The following is a 16,827-nucleotide window of genomic DNA, read 5'->3' on the forward strand; positions in this document are numbered from 1 at the left end:
CCGGGGCCCCTGCACCGGCCCCTCCCTCTGGATGTGGTTTGGGCTGAGCCAAAGCTGCTGGCGTGAATCAAAAATCAAATTAATCCTGAATCCTTTTTTTGCAATAACCCCCAGTGCTAATTTCTGCTGGGCTCCCTGATAAAAGCTCGGAATAGCTGATGTCCTCTCCATCCTCCTGCTGAATTTTCTCTCTCTCTCTCCCTCCCTCCTGTCCGCCCCCCCCAAGGACTCCGGAGGAAGGACCCGAAGCTTTGCTTGGGCTCACGTCTCTGCTGCCGCCTCTTCTCCCCGGTGTAGCCATGCAGACCCCGGCACCCTCCTGCAGCCTGGCTGCCTGCTGCTGCCCAGGGACCGGCATCACCGACAGGAGCCGCTGACAGTGCTGCGAGCGGGAGCCCGCTGGGAGCCATGCCGCCTGCCCGCGCCAGCCTCGCTCCCTGACCACCGCCGGGTTTTGGGCCGTGAGCTCTGCCCCAGCACGGCTTTGGCGATGAGCGGGGGTTATTTTTGCATGGAGCATCTCTCCTTCTGCCTCCTCCTGAGTGCCTGGAGCTGGGGGTGGGCGCCCGGGGGTGCCGCCAAGCCCAAAGGCCAGGGCTACCCGCACATGAACTCCATCCGCATTGACGGGGACATCACGCTCGGGGGGCTCTTCCCCGTGCACGGCCGGGGCACAGAGGGCAAAGCCTGCGGGGAGCTGAAGAAGGAGAAGGGCATCCATCGCCTGGAGGCCATGCTCTTTGCCCTGGACCGCATCAACAACGACCCCGACCTGCTCCCTAACATCACCCTGGGCGCCCGCATCCTGGACACATGCTCGCGGGACACGCACGCCCTGGAGCAGTCGCTGACCTTCGTGCAAGCCCTCATCGAGAAGGACAGCACCGAGGTGCGCTGTGTCAACGGCGGTCCCCCCATCATCACCAAACCGGAGCGGGTGGTCGGCGTCATCGGCGCCTCGGGCAGCTCCGTCTCCATCATGGTGGCCAACATCCTGCGGCTCTTCAAGGTAGGGCTTGGCGAGGGTAAAAATAACCGCTCAGCAAAATCACCGCAGGTGTTTTTTGCAGTGTTTCTACACGCGTGCCTTTTCCTCCACGGCTGGGGGCAGGCAGGAGCCGGTGTCTTCAAAACCCTTCTCCTGCCTCCCCCGAGTCCCTGGGGATCCCTTCCTCCATCCCCCTCCAGTGACGACACTTTTAGCAGGAGGATTTTTATCTCTTCTCCCCCAGCTTCGTGGCGAGGGGGGCTGCTGATGCTCCTGGTGTCAGCGGGGCTGCGAGAGGGAGGTCGCCTTGCAGGGGCTGGATGGGGAGGTGGGCTAAGGGTGGGTGCAGGGTGGGATAACTCAGGCTGGAAGGGACCGTGGGGGGCTCAGCCCACCGCCCATGCCTACTGGGCCCGTCTCTGGGGTCAGACCAGGTTGCTCAGGGCTTGGTTGTGGTGGATCTTGAAAACCTCTGAGGCTGGAGACGGTCCAGCCTCCCTGGGAGCTCTCCGAGGGTTTCTGGGGTGCAGCCCTCGCCCCCCTCCCCGGCTGTTACTTGAGGGTCCTTGGCTGGTCTGTGGGAGCAGTGTCACCCGGGGGTCAGCCTGGGGGGACCCTGGATGTCCCACTCAGCACCCTGGGTGTAAGATACCCTTTGCCATCATATAAGACACGCTGGGCACCTCCCTGCCTGTGGCTGTCACCTATAGACTGACACTCTCGACTTGCCTGCCTGCGAGCAGCTGGTCGTTGGGAGCATTTCAGCAGAGACCACCCTGGCACCGGCTGTGGGGGATGGCTCGACAAGGGGGTGTGGGTTATACCCCCAAAATGCAAGGTCACACCTGAGCCAAATGGCTGGGGAGCCACAGGGTTGCTGCGTTCGCTGCTGGGATGGAGGCAGCTATCGCTGACGGGGTGCGAGGATGGCTAGGACGGGTCTGTGCTCCAGGCCAGGGGACATCAGCCAGGCTGGGGACACTTGTCCTGTGTCGCCAGCCCCTGGGCATGCAGGGGGGAACAGGGCACTCGGGGCTGTGGTGGGACGGGGGCTGGCTCTCCCTCCCGCTCTCCGTGCCAGCCGCAGGAAAGCTGAGGAGTGGATAATTACTTTCCCCCTCACTGTGCGTTTATTTATCTGCAGCAATGTCCCTGAGCTAGAGAGAGTGTTTGAACAAGGGCCCCCTCCGCAGAAATGACAGGGAGAAATGTAAATACTCCGCACAGCCAGCAGTGGTGGGAGCCCTGTGCTGCCCCCGGAGCGGGGTCCCAGCTCTGCCACCCCTCCCAGCACCCCGAACCCCCTCGGTTCCGCAGGGCTGATGCCGTTTTCCTTTTTCTCTTTCCCCCCTCCTCTTCCTCCGCCGGCCCGGCGTGCTGAGAGCGCCGGGTGCCCTCCTGGGAGGGCTGGAAGCTGTTGGCAAAGACGGAAAAAACAGATCGCTGATGGAGTTTGATTTTTCTGGGTCCCTTTTTTTAAAACATGTTAATGTTCCAGGCGACGAGTGAGAGGGCTATTCAATAATTAAAATAATATAAATTAGAGAGAGCGGGAGGAACTTAAAAGCTATTTGCCGAGACAAAAAAGATTGAATGCTCGCCTCGGCGAGGAGGAGGGAGGCAGGCAGCGGGAAGGGAGGCAGGAGAGTGACAGCTGGAGGAGTGGAGGGTACCTACTCCTTTCTAGGTTATTATTTTTTTTCTCCCCCTTCTCCAATTTTGATCCTTGGGCAAAGCAGCTGTGACCCGTGCAGGAAGGATGTCACTGAGCCCAGATGCACCCACGCCCCAGCCTGGCACCCAGGCACTGGTGCTGCCAGTGGCCTGGTGAGGGCACGTCTGGGGCCCTGGCTGTCCCCAGCAACTTTAAAATCCAGAGTTGATCTCAGCCCAACGTGACAGTGAGGAGGTGGGTAGAGGATGGAGACTTTGAAATCCCTGGGGGGGACGATGCAGGATGAGCTCAACCCTTCCTCAGCAGCAGTGAATCCCTGTGTGTGGGGACGGGGTGTGCACGCAGGCGGGCGCAGCGTGGGTGCGCTCCCCGGCGGTCCCCAGCGCAGGGACATTGTTCGCATGGGACGTGGGGTCTCACCCCGCCTTGCTGGGCACAGCCGTGTTCCTGCAGCAGCAGGAGGCTCGAGGAGGCTCTTCCCCACATCACGACTGTCCCCCGCCACGGCCGAGAGCTGCTGCCGCTCTTTGTTATTCAAATCGTGGGTTTATGGCAGGGACATGCTTAAAATGAAAATAAGGCAACTTCCATTTCACGTCGCTGCTGACCTTTAAGCGCGGGTGACTCTGCTCTGAGGTTCAGCAAAGCATTTGCCTTCCCGGGCTGCCTTTGCCCATTCCCTCGGGAATGAGACTTGCTGGAGCTCTGGCTCCTGCCATGGCATCATGGCATGAGGCGAGTACTGCTCACGTCCCCCTCAGCGCCTGTGCCAGGAGCCCTCGGCCCTGGGATGCTGGTGTAAAGCGCTGGGAGCCGAAACAGGGGGACACGCTCCCGATGCTGGGGAAGCACCGGGGATGCCTGCCCTGGACGGGGCTTGGTGCCGCCTCCCCACAGGCCGCTGGTGAGGGGGGATGCGTGGGGGCATTTCAAGTGCCCTCGAAGTACTTTGATTTTTAAATCGCTGAAGTGGTTCTCCGGGAGGGTTGTAGCACATCCAGGGAGCTGCACAGGCACAAAATCAATTAGAAAGTACGACAAGGCGAGGAGCAAGCAGCTTCCCCCCTGCCCGCCCCTGCGCCTGGGTGTGCGCTCACACCCGTGCACCCGCTGCAGGCAGGAGCCATCCCCTCCCTTTGCTGAGCCCCATTTCAGCCACGGCTCCGCTCACCCAGCTCCCTGCAGCGGTGGATGGGTTGCAGCAGGGCTGCATCTCACCATGCAAGTGCTGCAGAGCCCTCCCTGGGAGGGGGTCACAGCAGCCCCCCAGGTTATCCCCGGGAGCTTGGAGCAGCCCCATCTCTACCTCCGACCATACGCCTGGTGGAGGTGGCTGTTCCTGCATAGGGATGATGCTGTCCCCCTCCATGGTCTCTCACCCCACCCCACGCTCCCGTCCTGTGCATCCCACCCTGCTCCATCCCTGCTCCCCTCCTGCGCAGCCCACCAGCCCTCCCCCACTGGTGGCGAGCCTTGCCCCTCCCTGCCAGGGGTTTTGTTGCTCCCGCGCTACATAAATAAATAACGTGTCCTTCCTTAGATGCCACTGCCTAATTAAAGCTGTACATCAGTGGAACAACTTGCAGATGCGGCATCCTCTGTCCAAGCCGGTTTCATCACTCCTTGTAGCTCTGCCTGCAGAAAAACCTTCCCCCAGATCCCCGGGCTTGGCTCCGTGTGATAGCATCTCTCTGGCGTCACTGCAAGAGCTTTCTGGCACGCTCCAGCTCCTTCCCACCCCTTTCCGCTGGCTTTCCAGCCCCAGCTCTACCCGGTTTCTCCTGAACCACCACAGCCATGATGGTGTCAAAGGAACCAGCTCCGTCCCCTGCAAATGTGATTGCTGTGTCAGAGCCTGGGTGCATTTTTCAACCCCATCCAGAAGCACCTGGGACGTGATGGAGCTCAAGTGCTCAGCCGGGGTGAGGAGCATCCCTGGTGAGAGGATGGGCATGACACATGCGGGACGCTTTGAGGTGCTTGGTTTCTTCATGGCAGCGAGTGAAGCAGCTCTTTTTAGCACAGGAGTGTTGCACAGCATGAATAATTCACCTAATGGAGGACGCTGCCCGTTTTGTGCGCGGCGGGAGCCGGGTGCGCTCTGCACCTGCAGGCACGCGAGGTTTTGCTGCTCGGGGCTGGGTTGCTGCAGTTGCGTGGGGTGTGGAGCTGGATCGAGTCCCCGGTACTGAGCCCCCCAGGTTTGTGTGTGCTCCCTGCCGGGGGGATGCCCCAAGGCTTCGGGGGCAGTGGGATGGGGGGGATGCTGCATTCAGCACCACGCTTCCCCACTTAGTGGGTAAATAACCTTCATGAAGCCAGGAAGGTGGAAATTGTCTGGGGGACGCTCTGATTAATCACCCACTCTGCTCCTGCCACTTCATTTCCTTGTTCTTCACTGGGTTTATTAGAACAAATTGCAGCTGCCTGGCTCCCCTGGGCTGTCCCGGCCCCGCAGCCCCCGGCCTCAGTGCCCACGGCATGGCTCTGCGAGGAGGAGTGGGAGGCCGAAGGCGGAGGGGATGGCAGGTCTGGCAAGGAGCATGCCGAAGGGCAATGGCCATGGCTCTCTGCTTTGCTCTCAGCTGGGTTGGTTTCTTTTTGAAAAAGGGATGCAACTGCTCCCTGGCAGCGCTGGGGTTTTCTGCTGGAGCTGCCTGCCCGGTGCGGGAAACCAGGTCCGTGGGCAATTAAGAAAATGTTTTCTTTCTCATCATTGGTTTTACGTCTGCCTCCGGCACCCCCAGATGAGCCGTCTCCTTTTGGCGTAAGCCTGCACCAGGGCTGGCCGGGAGATCCTCCTGCAGCTGCTGCGCTTCCCGGTGCTTTATTTCTTGACAAGAGCCAGATTTATTGAAGGGAGTGATCAGCCCGTGCCCGGCCGGTGTCAGCCCCGGCGTTGGAGCTGCCTGATTTACACACTCAGTTTAACAGGTTGCGGCAAAGGAGCGGGCAGGTCGGGGAGTCCATTGCTCCCTGCCCCAAGCTGTGTCCCCTTGAGCGCGGCTGTCGTATCACTGCGGAACGGCTGGAGCTGGGAAATGGAGGAATTTGTTACCGGCTCCGTGTGTGTTGGTGCATTGCGATGCCTGAGCAATTTGCTTGCCCTGTCCTCATTTTCAGTTGGGGAAACTGAGGCACAGAGACCTGGTGAGCAACCCAGGGTCTGCGGGGTTCGGGGTCTTTATCACTCTCCAAGGAGATGCCGAGGGCTGGATTCTGTCTTGGCACTGGGCCAGACCCTGTGGCCCTGGGGACGGGGCAGCGGGCCAGGGGCTGCAGCTTGCTCTGCTCCGGTGAGAAGGTCTGACCATCCCCGCTCAGCCCCTCGCTCCTCCAGCCCCTGCGGTGCTTTACGCTCTCGCTAATTAAAAGCTGCTGTCCAAATGGCTCGATGATGGAAATTCTAATTAAATCAATTCCATCTTGTTGGTGAACCAGAGGTTTGCATAAGATATGCATGAAATTAATAATTATGGTTAGGGAATTAGCTGCTCCCGACCCTGTCTCTGGTGTGGGGGGACTGGTGCCAGGAGCAGTGGGGCCAGTGCAGGAGCCCCTTCTCGTGGGGCTGCTCCTGACCGCTGTGTGCGGCTCTGGCTGTGCAATGGCCCGTTTGTTTTTTTGGCTCCTTCCCTCCTGGCCACTCAGGCTGATGTTCAGATTGATGGTTTAAGCTGGAGCATTGCAGCCCCCAAGCCTTGGCTGGGGCCGTGCTGAAATCGCCGCCTTTGCCTAATTCTCCCTGATCTGGAGGGGATTCTGTCCACTGCCGGTGGAGAAAATGCCGCATCAGCTCGTAAGCCAGCGGCAATGAAATGGGTACGAAATCAAGGTGTGTTTGCGGTGCATTTGAGGTTGATCACACCAGTCCATTGTCCCGGGGGCCGAGGGGAGCGGGGTGGCACCCCCGACCCCGGCTCCTGCCTGCTCTCTTACCCTGAGGAACATTTCTTCAGGCTGGGGGTGCTTCTGGTTTTTGGTTCAAAATAAGGGAAGAAGGAGGTTTTTCCCCCTGCCCTGGGGTTACTCCTGAATCTTGATGGGACACGGGAGCCTTGGGGTGCAGGAGAGCTGGTCCCGCTGATTCCCCCCCCGTGGTATTTATCCCAGGCTGGCGATGAGCCAGGCAAGGTACCACCGGTGCCCAAATATGCAGCTGAGAGATGTTTCCAGCTCCCCCTCTCCACCACATCCTTCTTCTTTCTAAGAATCTTGAATTCCCTGCCTGCATTTTGCTTTTATGGACCTAAAAGGACTTTTGTCTTTTATCTGAGAAAATAGCTGGTGCCGGGAGTTGGGCTACTGTAGACCAGGAGATCAAAAAGGCAGAGGGGGAAAAAGGCAGAAGTCGTCTATGAAATGGTCATTTGGGAACTGGTATTTTATTTTCACTTCCACCCAAGGCAGAGGAGTGAGAGAGAAAAGCTCTTTGCATTTGTTTAGTAAAATACAGCTTCCAGTTCGTAGCCTGCAGATCAACAGGTATTTTCTAGGCTTCGTTTTCCAGCAGGGGTTCAAGCAGGATGGGCACCCGGGCATCTGCGCTTGGGCGGGATGCACAGTGTCACAGGGGAATAGCTGGGAAGTCTCCGTGCCAGTGCCCTGCTGAGGAGGCAGGGATCTATTTAACCTAAACCACCGTGCAGAGAAAAAGTCGTTGGGAAAGGATCCTCTGGAAAGGCAGGGTTGCGTTCCTGCCCCCGAATCTCCTTTGACATGGGCACTGCTGCTCTCCATGCCCGCTTGCCCTTGTCACAGGGCCGCGCTGCAGGCATCGCCTCCACCCCAAGCCCTGTGCCCACCCTTTGGCCAGCACCGCTGCAGGCGGGGAGGAGGCAAGGCGAGCAAGCACGGAGCAGCCCCCCCGTTCCCTCCCCAGGATGAATGATTGCCAGACGAGCGCCTCGCCTGCTGAGCGGAATTTTAATCGAGTCTCATGCACCGGCTCCCGGTCACAGATACCCAACGAGCAGATCACAGCCCCTCGGAAAGGAGCACAAAGCAGATTGTCACAGAGAGTAATCCTATTTGTGCTTTGATAAAGGTTCCTTCCTCTCCCACTCCTTCTCCATCTCTCCCTTTTCTCATCTTACATTTTGCAGGTAGGTAGAAGGGTGGCTGCTCCTTTCCAGGGGCCTCTTAGCATTCAGGTGGAGTCGTGCGTTTATAACACCGGTATCGCATTTAATAGAGAGAGAGAGAGAAGGGAGTGGAAGAGGGAAAAATAATGGAGAAACAAAGGAGAAACTGTGAGATGCAGCCTGGGAGCAGGAGCGGAGGAGGATGGGGTGGGCCGGGAGGGTTGGCAGACCCGGGTGGCTCCGGTGCAAGTGCCCCCGTCCTTGGTCTGCCGCTTCCCAGCTGTGCCCGCCGGGACGGGGGCTTCTCCCAGCCTCTGGACAGGGATGGCTTGGACGAGGTGTTGGGATGGGACAATACTGATATTTAACCAGGGAGCTGTGGTGGTGAAGCACCATCATTAAGAGGCAGGTACCAAAATTTCAGGCTCCCAGCAGGGTGGCTTAATCTTATAACACAAGCTAGGGACCTACAGACCCCAAACCTCTCCCCGTCCCCTCCAAGCTCACCCAGGTGTCTCTGCTACTGGGAATTGGCCAGTTGCTTAATGGGGAGTGGTGATGGGTGAGGCCAAAGGCAGTGTGAGCTGATCTGGGCATCCGGCACGCCCCAGGTGCCTGCTGAGCCCGGGGATTACTGGGATCCATTGCAGCCCTCTGTGGCTCCGGCAGCATTTGTGCTCCTGCAAGCGGTAATTACTGAATTATTCCTAAACTGGATTAGAGGGAGCAGGAGAGGGGGAAAGTCCTCTAAGAGCTGGGATTGCTGCTCTGCACCCGCTTGCCCCCGAGGCACGGGGAAGGTTGGGAGTGGTGGTACCCTGGGCTGTTCCTCCTCCGTTTGCTCTGTCCTGGCAGTAAAGCAGCATCTGCGGGAAGGCGAGAGGGCAGCGGGTGGCCGGACCCTTCCCCGGGCTGTGCCGGCTCCAGGTAGGGCTGCTGCTGTCTCTGCAGCCCTGTAGCCACAGTGAGGCTGTGCCATGGCAGCTGGCTGAGCTCCAGCCCCTGCGATTATATCGCTGTTGAATTTAAAACCTTGCCCAGGCTTTGGGCAGGGCTCTGCCAGCCCTCGCAATGTGCCAGGGAGGTGTCGGGCTGCGCCCGGGAGAGGTGTGCGGTACCCGTGGTACCTGGGTGTGGACGAGGGGACGATGGATGGGGCTGTCTGGGTATTCACTACGTCTTTGGTAGGGAGCTTCATTCTAGTGGGGAGAACCTGGGCTTGATAATTTAATAAGCCTTTTCCGTCTTTAATATAAATTAACATCTGTGGTGTGTTTTGGAGATGTCAAGTGCTGTGTAAGTGTTAAGCATCGCATGACCCTCTGGTGCTAAATCATTCTAATGTACTGTGCGAGGTGCAGCAGCTCTGGTTAATTTAAAGGGCTTATTTATGGCTTGGGTGGACAGGACCGGGTGGGGTGGGATCTGTCCTTCCTGGGGCAGGAAGCCAAAGGGAGACCTTAGCAGTGCTGTGCAGGGCAGGAGCATTTGGCCTCTCCCATTCTGGGCACATCCGATGCTCGGGAAACCCTTCTGGGGTCCTGCTGGGTGTCCCTGAGCTTCAGGTGGTCCCCGAGCCCCGACACCTCCAGGGGCCGGGCCAGCTGCGTGGCCAAGGCTTAGTACCTGCTTTGCCTGGGTGGTGATGATCCCCTTCGCCCAGGCAGCCCCCAGAGGCACCCACAGCTCTCGTTCTGGCCGGCACCTGGGGAGCACGGAGGGGAGATCAGAGTAGACAGGCAGGTGTGTTACGTGCAGAAATGAAAGCTGGGGATGCTCTGAACCTCTCCCCGCAAACCCCAGGGCTGCGCGGCTCCTTGGTGGACCTCGAAGGGACTTACTGGTGGCTGCTCTGCCCCGGGGCTGGTTTCTGTTCTTCCTCGGGAGATCCTGGAGCCCTTCGGACCTGCTGGGCTCTGCCCAGCCAGGCACTTGTGTGCGCAGAAATGTAAAGCAGCAGCTCTGTGCTTTCTGATGGTTTTATTTTCCCCCTTTCCAGACGTTGGGGGGGGGGTTTAGACTGGTCTGGAAGGTGCAGAGGAGCTGTGTGTCCCGGCACGGGTTGAGCTGGTTTTGTGTCTCCTGTACCCAATTATGGATGGAAATCATCAGATCAAAGCCTTTGGGTTGCCACCAAGACTCAGTAGAGCTGATCACCCTCCACTTCGTGGTCTCCCCTCCATGAGTTGCTGGTCCTGGGTGCTGTGGAGCATCCCATGTCTGTCTGGTGGCACGTGCTCCCAGCTGACCCATAGTCTTCCTTGGATTCCACCTCCCTCTCCTCCAGAGCAGGGCTTTGGGAGCATGGGCAAGGTGAGGGCATCACAGTGGGGTGGAGATCACCTCTTTCTCCTGATGCTTTGTCTTTCTCCAACCCAGATCCCCCAGATCAGCTATGCCTCCACCGCGCCGGACCTGAGCGACAACAGCCGCTATGACTTCTTCTCCCGCGTCGTCCCATCAGACACCTACCAGGCCCAAGCCATGGTGGACATCGTCAAAGCCCTCAAGTGGAACTATGTCTCCACCTTGGCCTCCGAGGGCAGCTATGGCGAAAGCGGCGTGGAGGCCTTCATCCAGAAGTCCAGGGAGGATGGTGAGTGTGTCTCCCCCAGGATGGGGGCTTGGCGTGGGCTTTGGAGCACCTGGGGCTGGAGGAGAAAAGGCAATGGATGGGAACGGAGGGATGCATCTGGTTGGGCTCCTTGGCCTGAGCTGAGATGTGGTTGCGGCGCATGAGCAAGGGTGGATGGCATGGTTTTGGGGACAATCCCAGGGCGGTGCGGGTTTTGGGGCTGCCTTGCTGATTGCAAGGACAGTGTGGTGTCCAGCAAGGATCTGAGCTCTCCAGCAAGGATCGGGACCAGCAATCCCAAGCTGCCTCTGCTCTGCAGGGCAGGCTGCTTTATTGCTGCCAGCTCCTTTCAGAAAGCACCTCGAGATCCCGTTCCCTGCTCACTGGGAGACCTCAGATCCAGTGGGCTGGTGGCTGCCGAGCTGGTCCAACCCCCTCCCTCCGCGGCTGAGCTGTGGCGCTGGGTGCGTTCCAGAAGAAAAGGCTTTTACAAATACTCCCAGGTTTTAACAGAAAATAAAGTTGGCACCAACGCGCGCTTCGCCCAATTTTAGTGGAATTATCCCCAAGGGCAGGTGCTTTAACTTGTCTATAGGCTTTGGACAGGCGGAAAGTCCGTGCTCAGCAAAACTCTTTGGGAGGATTTGTCTGGAGCCAGAAAGCGTTTTGCTGACGGGAGCGCTGGGATGCTTAGGGGATTAGCAGCCTCGGGAGCGGCGGAGGAGCTCGTAGGTACCCACTGGTGGCTGAGCGTCAGTCCCAGGACCGGCTGGTATGGTGAGGACCCCCGGGTGTTGCTTTCGTGGGTGCTGTTACCATGAGTCTGAAGCGGCCCTGAGACCCCGCAGAGGGACCGGCACAGCACTGGGGCCTCTCCTTGCTCTGGCACTGCTTCGCCTCCGCAGCATCGCGTGCACGGGGCGAGACGGGAGCTAAAGAGTGTTTTCTGAGGCAGTTAAAACCCTGCAGCGCACAGGCTGCTGCCTATTACTGGCTTAACTGTATCTCAATGGCACATTAAGTTCTGGCAAAATCGGTGGGACACCAGCCTATCTGGAGCTAGTCAAACTGTGTTATGGCCTTATAAATGGATAAAGGGAATAAAAACTTCTAGGTGACGAGCTCCTAATCAAAGCCCTATAAATAGGAACAGCGTTAATTCTGTCTCGCACGCGCGCCCTGGCACTGGGAACCGGCTGTGCTTTTAATATGCGGAGAAACCCATCTGGGGATTCAACCTGGAAATCTGCTCTTCAGGATTTTAACTTGAAAAGCAGAATATTTTCATGGGGCTGCAGTTTTGCAAGGAGGAGCGCATGGGGACGCTTCGGAGTAGGCGGGTGCAATGCTTGTTGTACGGCTGGGCACGGGGCATGCTGCCTGCGTGCCCCGCGGTGGGGATGCAGGTGTGAGCGGCGCCGGGGTGCCTGCGCTGAGCTGGGGCTGCGTCTGCACGCAGCCGGGCGCGACGGCGAGTTGCTGCAGGGGATGCATGGGGCTGCAGAGGGGAAGGTGCCCTCGGGCACACGGGGTGCCCGGCAGGCCTGGGGGAGCTGGATGGGGCGCCCCGCGGGATGGGTGCCCCATGGAAGGGCCGCAGGGCTGCGAGCCAAGGGCTGCCTTTATGGCTCTGTTAACGGCTTCACCGCTAACCCTGCCGGGGTTTGTAAGTGCTAACAGCAGCCCCATCTGGCTAGTGATGATAATGAGATTCTCATCTGACTACCGGAGGAATAAGGGAAAGCAGCCTTTCGTGGGGGCGAGGGGGGCGTTTTGCATTATCATAAGCATTTTTCCACCCAAAAAGGAGAGTTTCCTTGCCCACCTTGGGCTGTCAGGTCCTGCCCCGGGGGGTGGCCGGGACAGGGCTGATGGGACCACTGGGTGACACGGCAGGGTGACAGTAACACTGGGCTAAGCAGCTTTGTTAGCCCATGCCTGGCCCTGTTGTGCCCCTCTCCTGCAGCGAGCGCAGCTGGAGGACGCCCTCCTGCCCCATCCGTGGCTGCTGCTCCCCGGGGGGGTCCGGGTGCCGGGCTGCACGTGGCTGGGAGGGGCCGGTTGATGCACAGGCACGATTCAAACCCACACTCCTCCTCCATTAAGCACCAGTAAGGAGTGGTTGTCATGACTGGTGGTCCCACTGCAGCATGAGCACTTCTTCTTTGAGATACCTGCGGTTTACCACGAATTCCTATAACCAGACAGTTAATGATATGACGGCGTAATTGCAGAGTAAACGAGTGTACATGCAGTCGAAATGCACGCGTATTAATCCGGGGCTGAGGCAGTCCTGTAATTTGTGTATCCACATAACCCAACGATTATGTGCATTAGTGATAATTTAGTTATCAAAAAGCATAATTCCACTGTAATTGCGGTATAACAGCGGCATAAGTGCAGCCCATGCGTTATCAGCAGTAACGCTGCTTCCCTGCTCATGCTGCAGGAATACGTTTATTTGTAAGAGCCGTCATATATCAGTCCAAGTGCGGGGCCGCGGGGAAGCGGCTCTCCCTTGGGTGCCTGGGTGGGCTCCGAGCTGCTCCCTAAAGGAGGGAGCACCGGGGCCGGCCTCGCTGCTTTGCCCCTGGAAGGTAGCTCCGCAGCCATGAATAACGGTGGAGTTGGACCAAGAACGTGCTTTTTCTTTTTTTTTTCCTTTTCTTTTTTTATTTGAAAATCCCCCAGCCTTGCCTCCTGTGGCGGCAACTGCAAGGTTAGAGAAGAGCTGGGCTGTGCCTGCTTTGCCTTTCTGTCTTCCCCCATAACAGGGACAGCTCCGCTGACACCAAAAGGCTTTACAGCAGCACAGAGCTGCTGGGGATGGGTGAAGGATCCGTCCCCTTCTTTTACAGCCTGTTTGTATATGCTTGGCTCTCATTTGCACTTCTCCGGCAGCGTAAAGGGTCCTGCGATTTATTGCTGCTTCAAGGTGCCTCCAGCCTCTCAGAGTGCTGTAAAAGGGCTGCCGGTTGACTCAGGATCTGGCCTCTGCCTCGGGCTTGCCAGCAGTTACCCCCCACGCCGGGGTATTTATGCCAGGGGAAGGAGCCAGCCGACCCCGGGGTCAGGGTGAGCATCTCCCCGCGCTCCTCCCGAACAGCGCTCGCTTCATTTTTCATGCCAAGCCTGAGTCTTCAGAGTCCGTTTTCATTTCCATCAGGCAATAATACTCATTGCTGTAGTTAGCAGTTAGCATTCAAGCTGTTTGCTTTCTGATGCATTATCAACTTGACCTTCAGTTTCAATTTTTAGCAGAGCCTGACGTTAAAGCCTTCGCCGTCGCAGTGGAAAGCGTTTCTGCTCAAGGCACAAACTGATGCCCTCCGCTGGCGGGGGGAGAAGAACCTCGCCCCGGGGACAGGCTATTCCTGCAGCCGGGGCTGGCCCTGGGCCGCTGAGGCAGACTGACCTGGGAAGGCCGTTATATCTTATATTTTGCAATTACTCTGGCAATTATGCTGTTGGCCCCTGGCGATTGCTGGTGATTGCACATGGCTGGACAGCCCTTATTCACTAGAGTGAAGCTTTTTTAGGTGCAAAGATGTTATGTCTGTAAAGGATGAATTTCCTTGGGCCATATTTAAGTGTTTTAAGTGCTCCCCCAAAGCATCATGCCCCCCCAAAGCATCCTGCAAAGGCAGTGGGTGTCAGCTGCATTTACACCTTGACACTAAGGTGCAAGGCAGGGCCAGCAGCGGAGTGTCCCCAGTGTCCCCATCTTCATCTCCTCTTGCACAGCATCTCCCCATGACCCTGATCCGGGGCATCGTTTAGTGGACACACAGACCCGTCCCCAGCCCTTTGGCTCTGCGTGCGTTGACAGCTCCGCTGTCGCCGAGCTCTTGGAGATGAAGTATTAGATTTATGTTTATGTAATTTAGCTGGTGAGCGCAGCAAGTTATGCCGTGCGTCGTAATGTGCAGTGCTCGGTTTTGTGAAGAGGGTAATATTTCCAGTCAAACGCAAGACTCCTTAGTCATGTGTCTGGATCTGTTTTACACTGTCATTTCCCCCCTCTATTGTTTTATCCTTCACTGAGTTTTCTATATTTTTAGTTAAGAGGCTGATATATATCTGTGATGCATTTGTTCATCCCCATGTGACATTCATGGCTGTCTCTTTCTGGTTTTAACCAAGTTCATTACTTTTGGTTGATGCATCAGGATGTCACCCCCAAAAAGCCGCTCCCAAGTCTTAAGGCACAAACAAGCCTCGAATATGACTTTACAGCAGATTTGGCTATGCAGTCCTGGAGGCTGCTAATCCTGGTTATTTGCTGGCCTTGGGGATCATCCCATCCTGCACCCTGCGGATGCCGTCCCCATGGGACAGCTGGGAGGGATGGGAGGACGATGCTGGTGGGTACCTGCCCCTGGAGCTCCTCCCGCAACGCGTGCAGGAGTTAAAGCGAGTGACCTCCAGCCCCATGAGAGGAGGCGCGACGAGCGGTAGGGCAGAGCAGGGCTGGCGATCCAGCTCCCTTTCGTCCCCGAGGACGGCTGTTCTTGTGCAGTCAGCACTCAATTACCGCGGCGCACCGCAGGGCTGTTATTTGCTGCCGGCGTCTCAGCTCCCCAGCCAAATCCTCCCAGCTGGCACGGAGCTGGACGTTTTTTTGTGGCACGATGCCCAAAGCTCCGGGGTTTGGGTGAACCTTTTCCTGCAGGTGTTTTCTGGCCGCTAACACCGAGGGTGGTGGCACTTCTGTCCCCTCTGGGGCTCCAATGGAGCGCCTCTGAGCAGGCCCCGTCACAGCGTGGCTCAGGAAGGGTCCCTGGCACCCGCGGGTCAAAATCGTGGTTATACCCATCCCTGGAGCTTCTGTGCTGGTTTCTGTCATCCCACCCCCTGCCCAAAAATCAGCGCCAGCTCTTGCTGGATGTGGCACCTCTTTGTGCTGGACGGGGCAGCCAGAGGGACAGGTCTGGTCACCGAGGTTCTGCTGCCGTTGCCACTTTGGGTTCTGAAACTCTTACATGCTCCTCGGAGGCAGAAACCACATTTCCTGGGTTATTTTCCTATTTCTTTCCCCCCACTGCTTCTTTTCTTTTTGCCACTATCAGCACTGCGTACCCCAATACAGCCCAGCGTGCCTCAGTTTCCCCACCTAAAAACCTTCCCTGCCCTTGAGCTGTTTGCTGGTGGATGCAAAGTGTCCTGTGGGCTGGGACTGGGGAGAGCCAGAGCTTAACTGGGGCTGCTGGGCTGGGAAAACGCTCCCTCCAGTCTTGGGGCTTGCTCCGTTTGCTGGCTGCAATCTGCCTGTAAATAACGCTGCCCTCGCCTCTTAACTCTGCTCCTTGTTTTCGCGTCTCGCAGCGCTCCCCTTGTGCGATCGGGAGCGGGGCCGGACAAAGAGGAGCTATTAGTTGTGGTCAGGCTGGCGCGCGGGCTCTGGCTTGCGGCCCAAACCTGGGCTTTGGAGGCAGCCCGAGTTGATATCTTGCTCTTTAATGTTTTCGGTGTCTGTTTGGGGGTGCCCGCGGGCTGCCGACCTGGGCTGGTCGCACCAGGGAAATGCCGCCGGATCCGTGGAGCTCCCGGTGAGGTCCGGTCCCAGGGGGGCGAGATGGGAGATGCAGCCCTGGGATATCGGTGAAGCGACATCTTTGCTTTCAGGACTCAACTGGCACTTCAAGCCCCAGCTCCTGGAGTCATGTGATGGGTAGGGGCCTCTCCTGCAGAGGATATACTCAAGCCTCTGACTGCAGAACAATGCTCCCTTTGCAGAGCAGTAGATGGGGAAAAGACTGCAAAATCTTGCTATAAACCTTCCCCAAATCCCAGAGTCTCCTGGCTCTTCCCGGATCTGGGCTGGAGCAGGGTGAGGGGGAAGGAGATGCAGCCCAAGGCGCAGCTCGCCCGCAGAGGGGCTGCAGGAGCTGGGGGGCTTGACTCACCGGAGCCCCTGATTAGGTCTTTAGCAGAAGATCCTTCCCATGGGCACAGTCTGTGGTGTTATTACCTAAGTGAGAAACTTGGATTTTCTGCTCCCTGGCATCCCACCCAAGGCCCGAGGTTTGCACTGAAGACTTGCTTTTTTTCTCCTTCTTTTCCCCATTGCAAATTCATTAATTACTGATTTAGCCCAGCAATGCAGGCAGTTGAAAAGCAGGCGCAAATTGCTCAGATTCATAATGTCTGATGAGATTTCAAAACACTGAAAAGCAGCATTTGAGCCGCTTCCAGGGACGAGGAAGCCAGTTCCAGGGACGAGGCAGGCAGCAAGTGCCAGGAGCCTCCGGTGACGGGGACGTGTGATGCAGAGCCCAGGGCACACAAGGAGGGACCCGCCATCCCCACAGTGGGACCAGGCTGCAAAAACGCGGGGGTCAGGGAGCTGCCATCGCTCCCCGCTTTGTGTTCCCAGGAGGGAAGGGCCGAGATGCCCACCTTGCAGTGAAGTGCAGGAGTCTACGAGCTGAGACCTGGCTGCACCAGGGGATGCGTTGGGGCTGGTTTTGGGTGACAAAGGCAGGTTGGTGTCCCCAGGCACACC

General features: G+C 57.8%; 1 protein-coding gene across 1 annotated transcript in view; it reads left to right on the plus strand.

The window, feature by feature from the left end:
- Positions 1–490: 490 nt before the first annotated feature.
- The window catches only part of GRM4 (glutamate metabotropic receptor 4), a gene marked incomplete at both ends in the record, with an annotated part of 42,972 nt that continues 26,635 nt past the window's right edge, over positions 491–16,827 (plus strand). Inside the window, 2 exons of the mRNA XM_082329997.1 lie at positions 491–1,009; positions 10,127–10,343. Coding sequence (XP_082186123.1) covers positions 491–1,009; positions 10,127–10,343 — 736 coding nt within the window. The remainder of the gene's footprint in view (positions 1,010–10,126; positions 10,344–16,827) is intronic.

The sequence above is a fragment of the Platalea leucorodia genome, assembly GCF_965183815.1.
Source record: "Platalea leucorodia genome assembly, chromosome: 19".
Taxonomy (NCBI): domain Eukaryota; kingdom Metazoa; phylum Chordata; class Aves; order Pelecaniformes; family Threskiornithidae; genus Platalea; species Platalea leucorodia.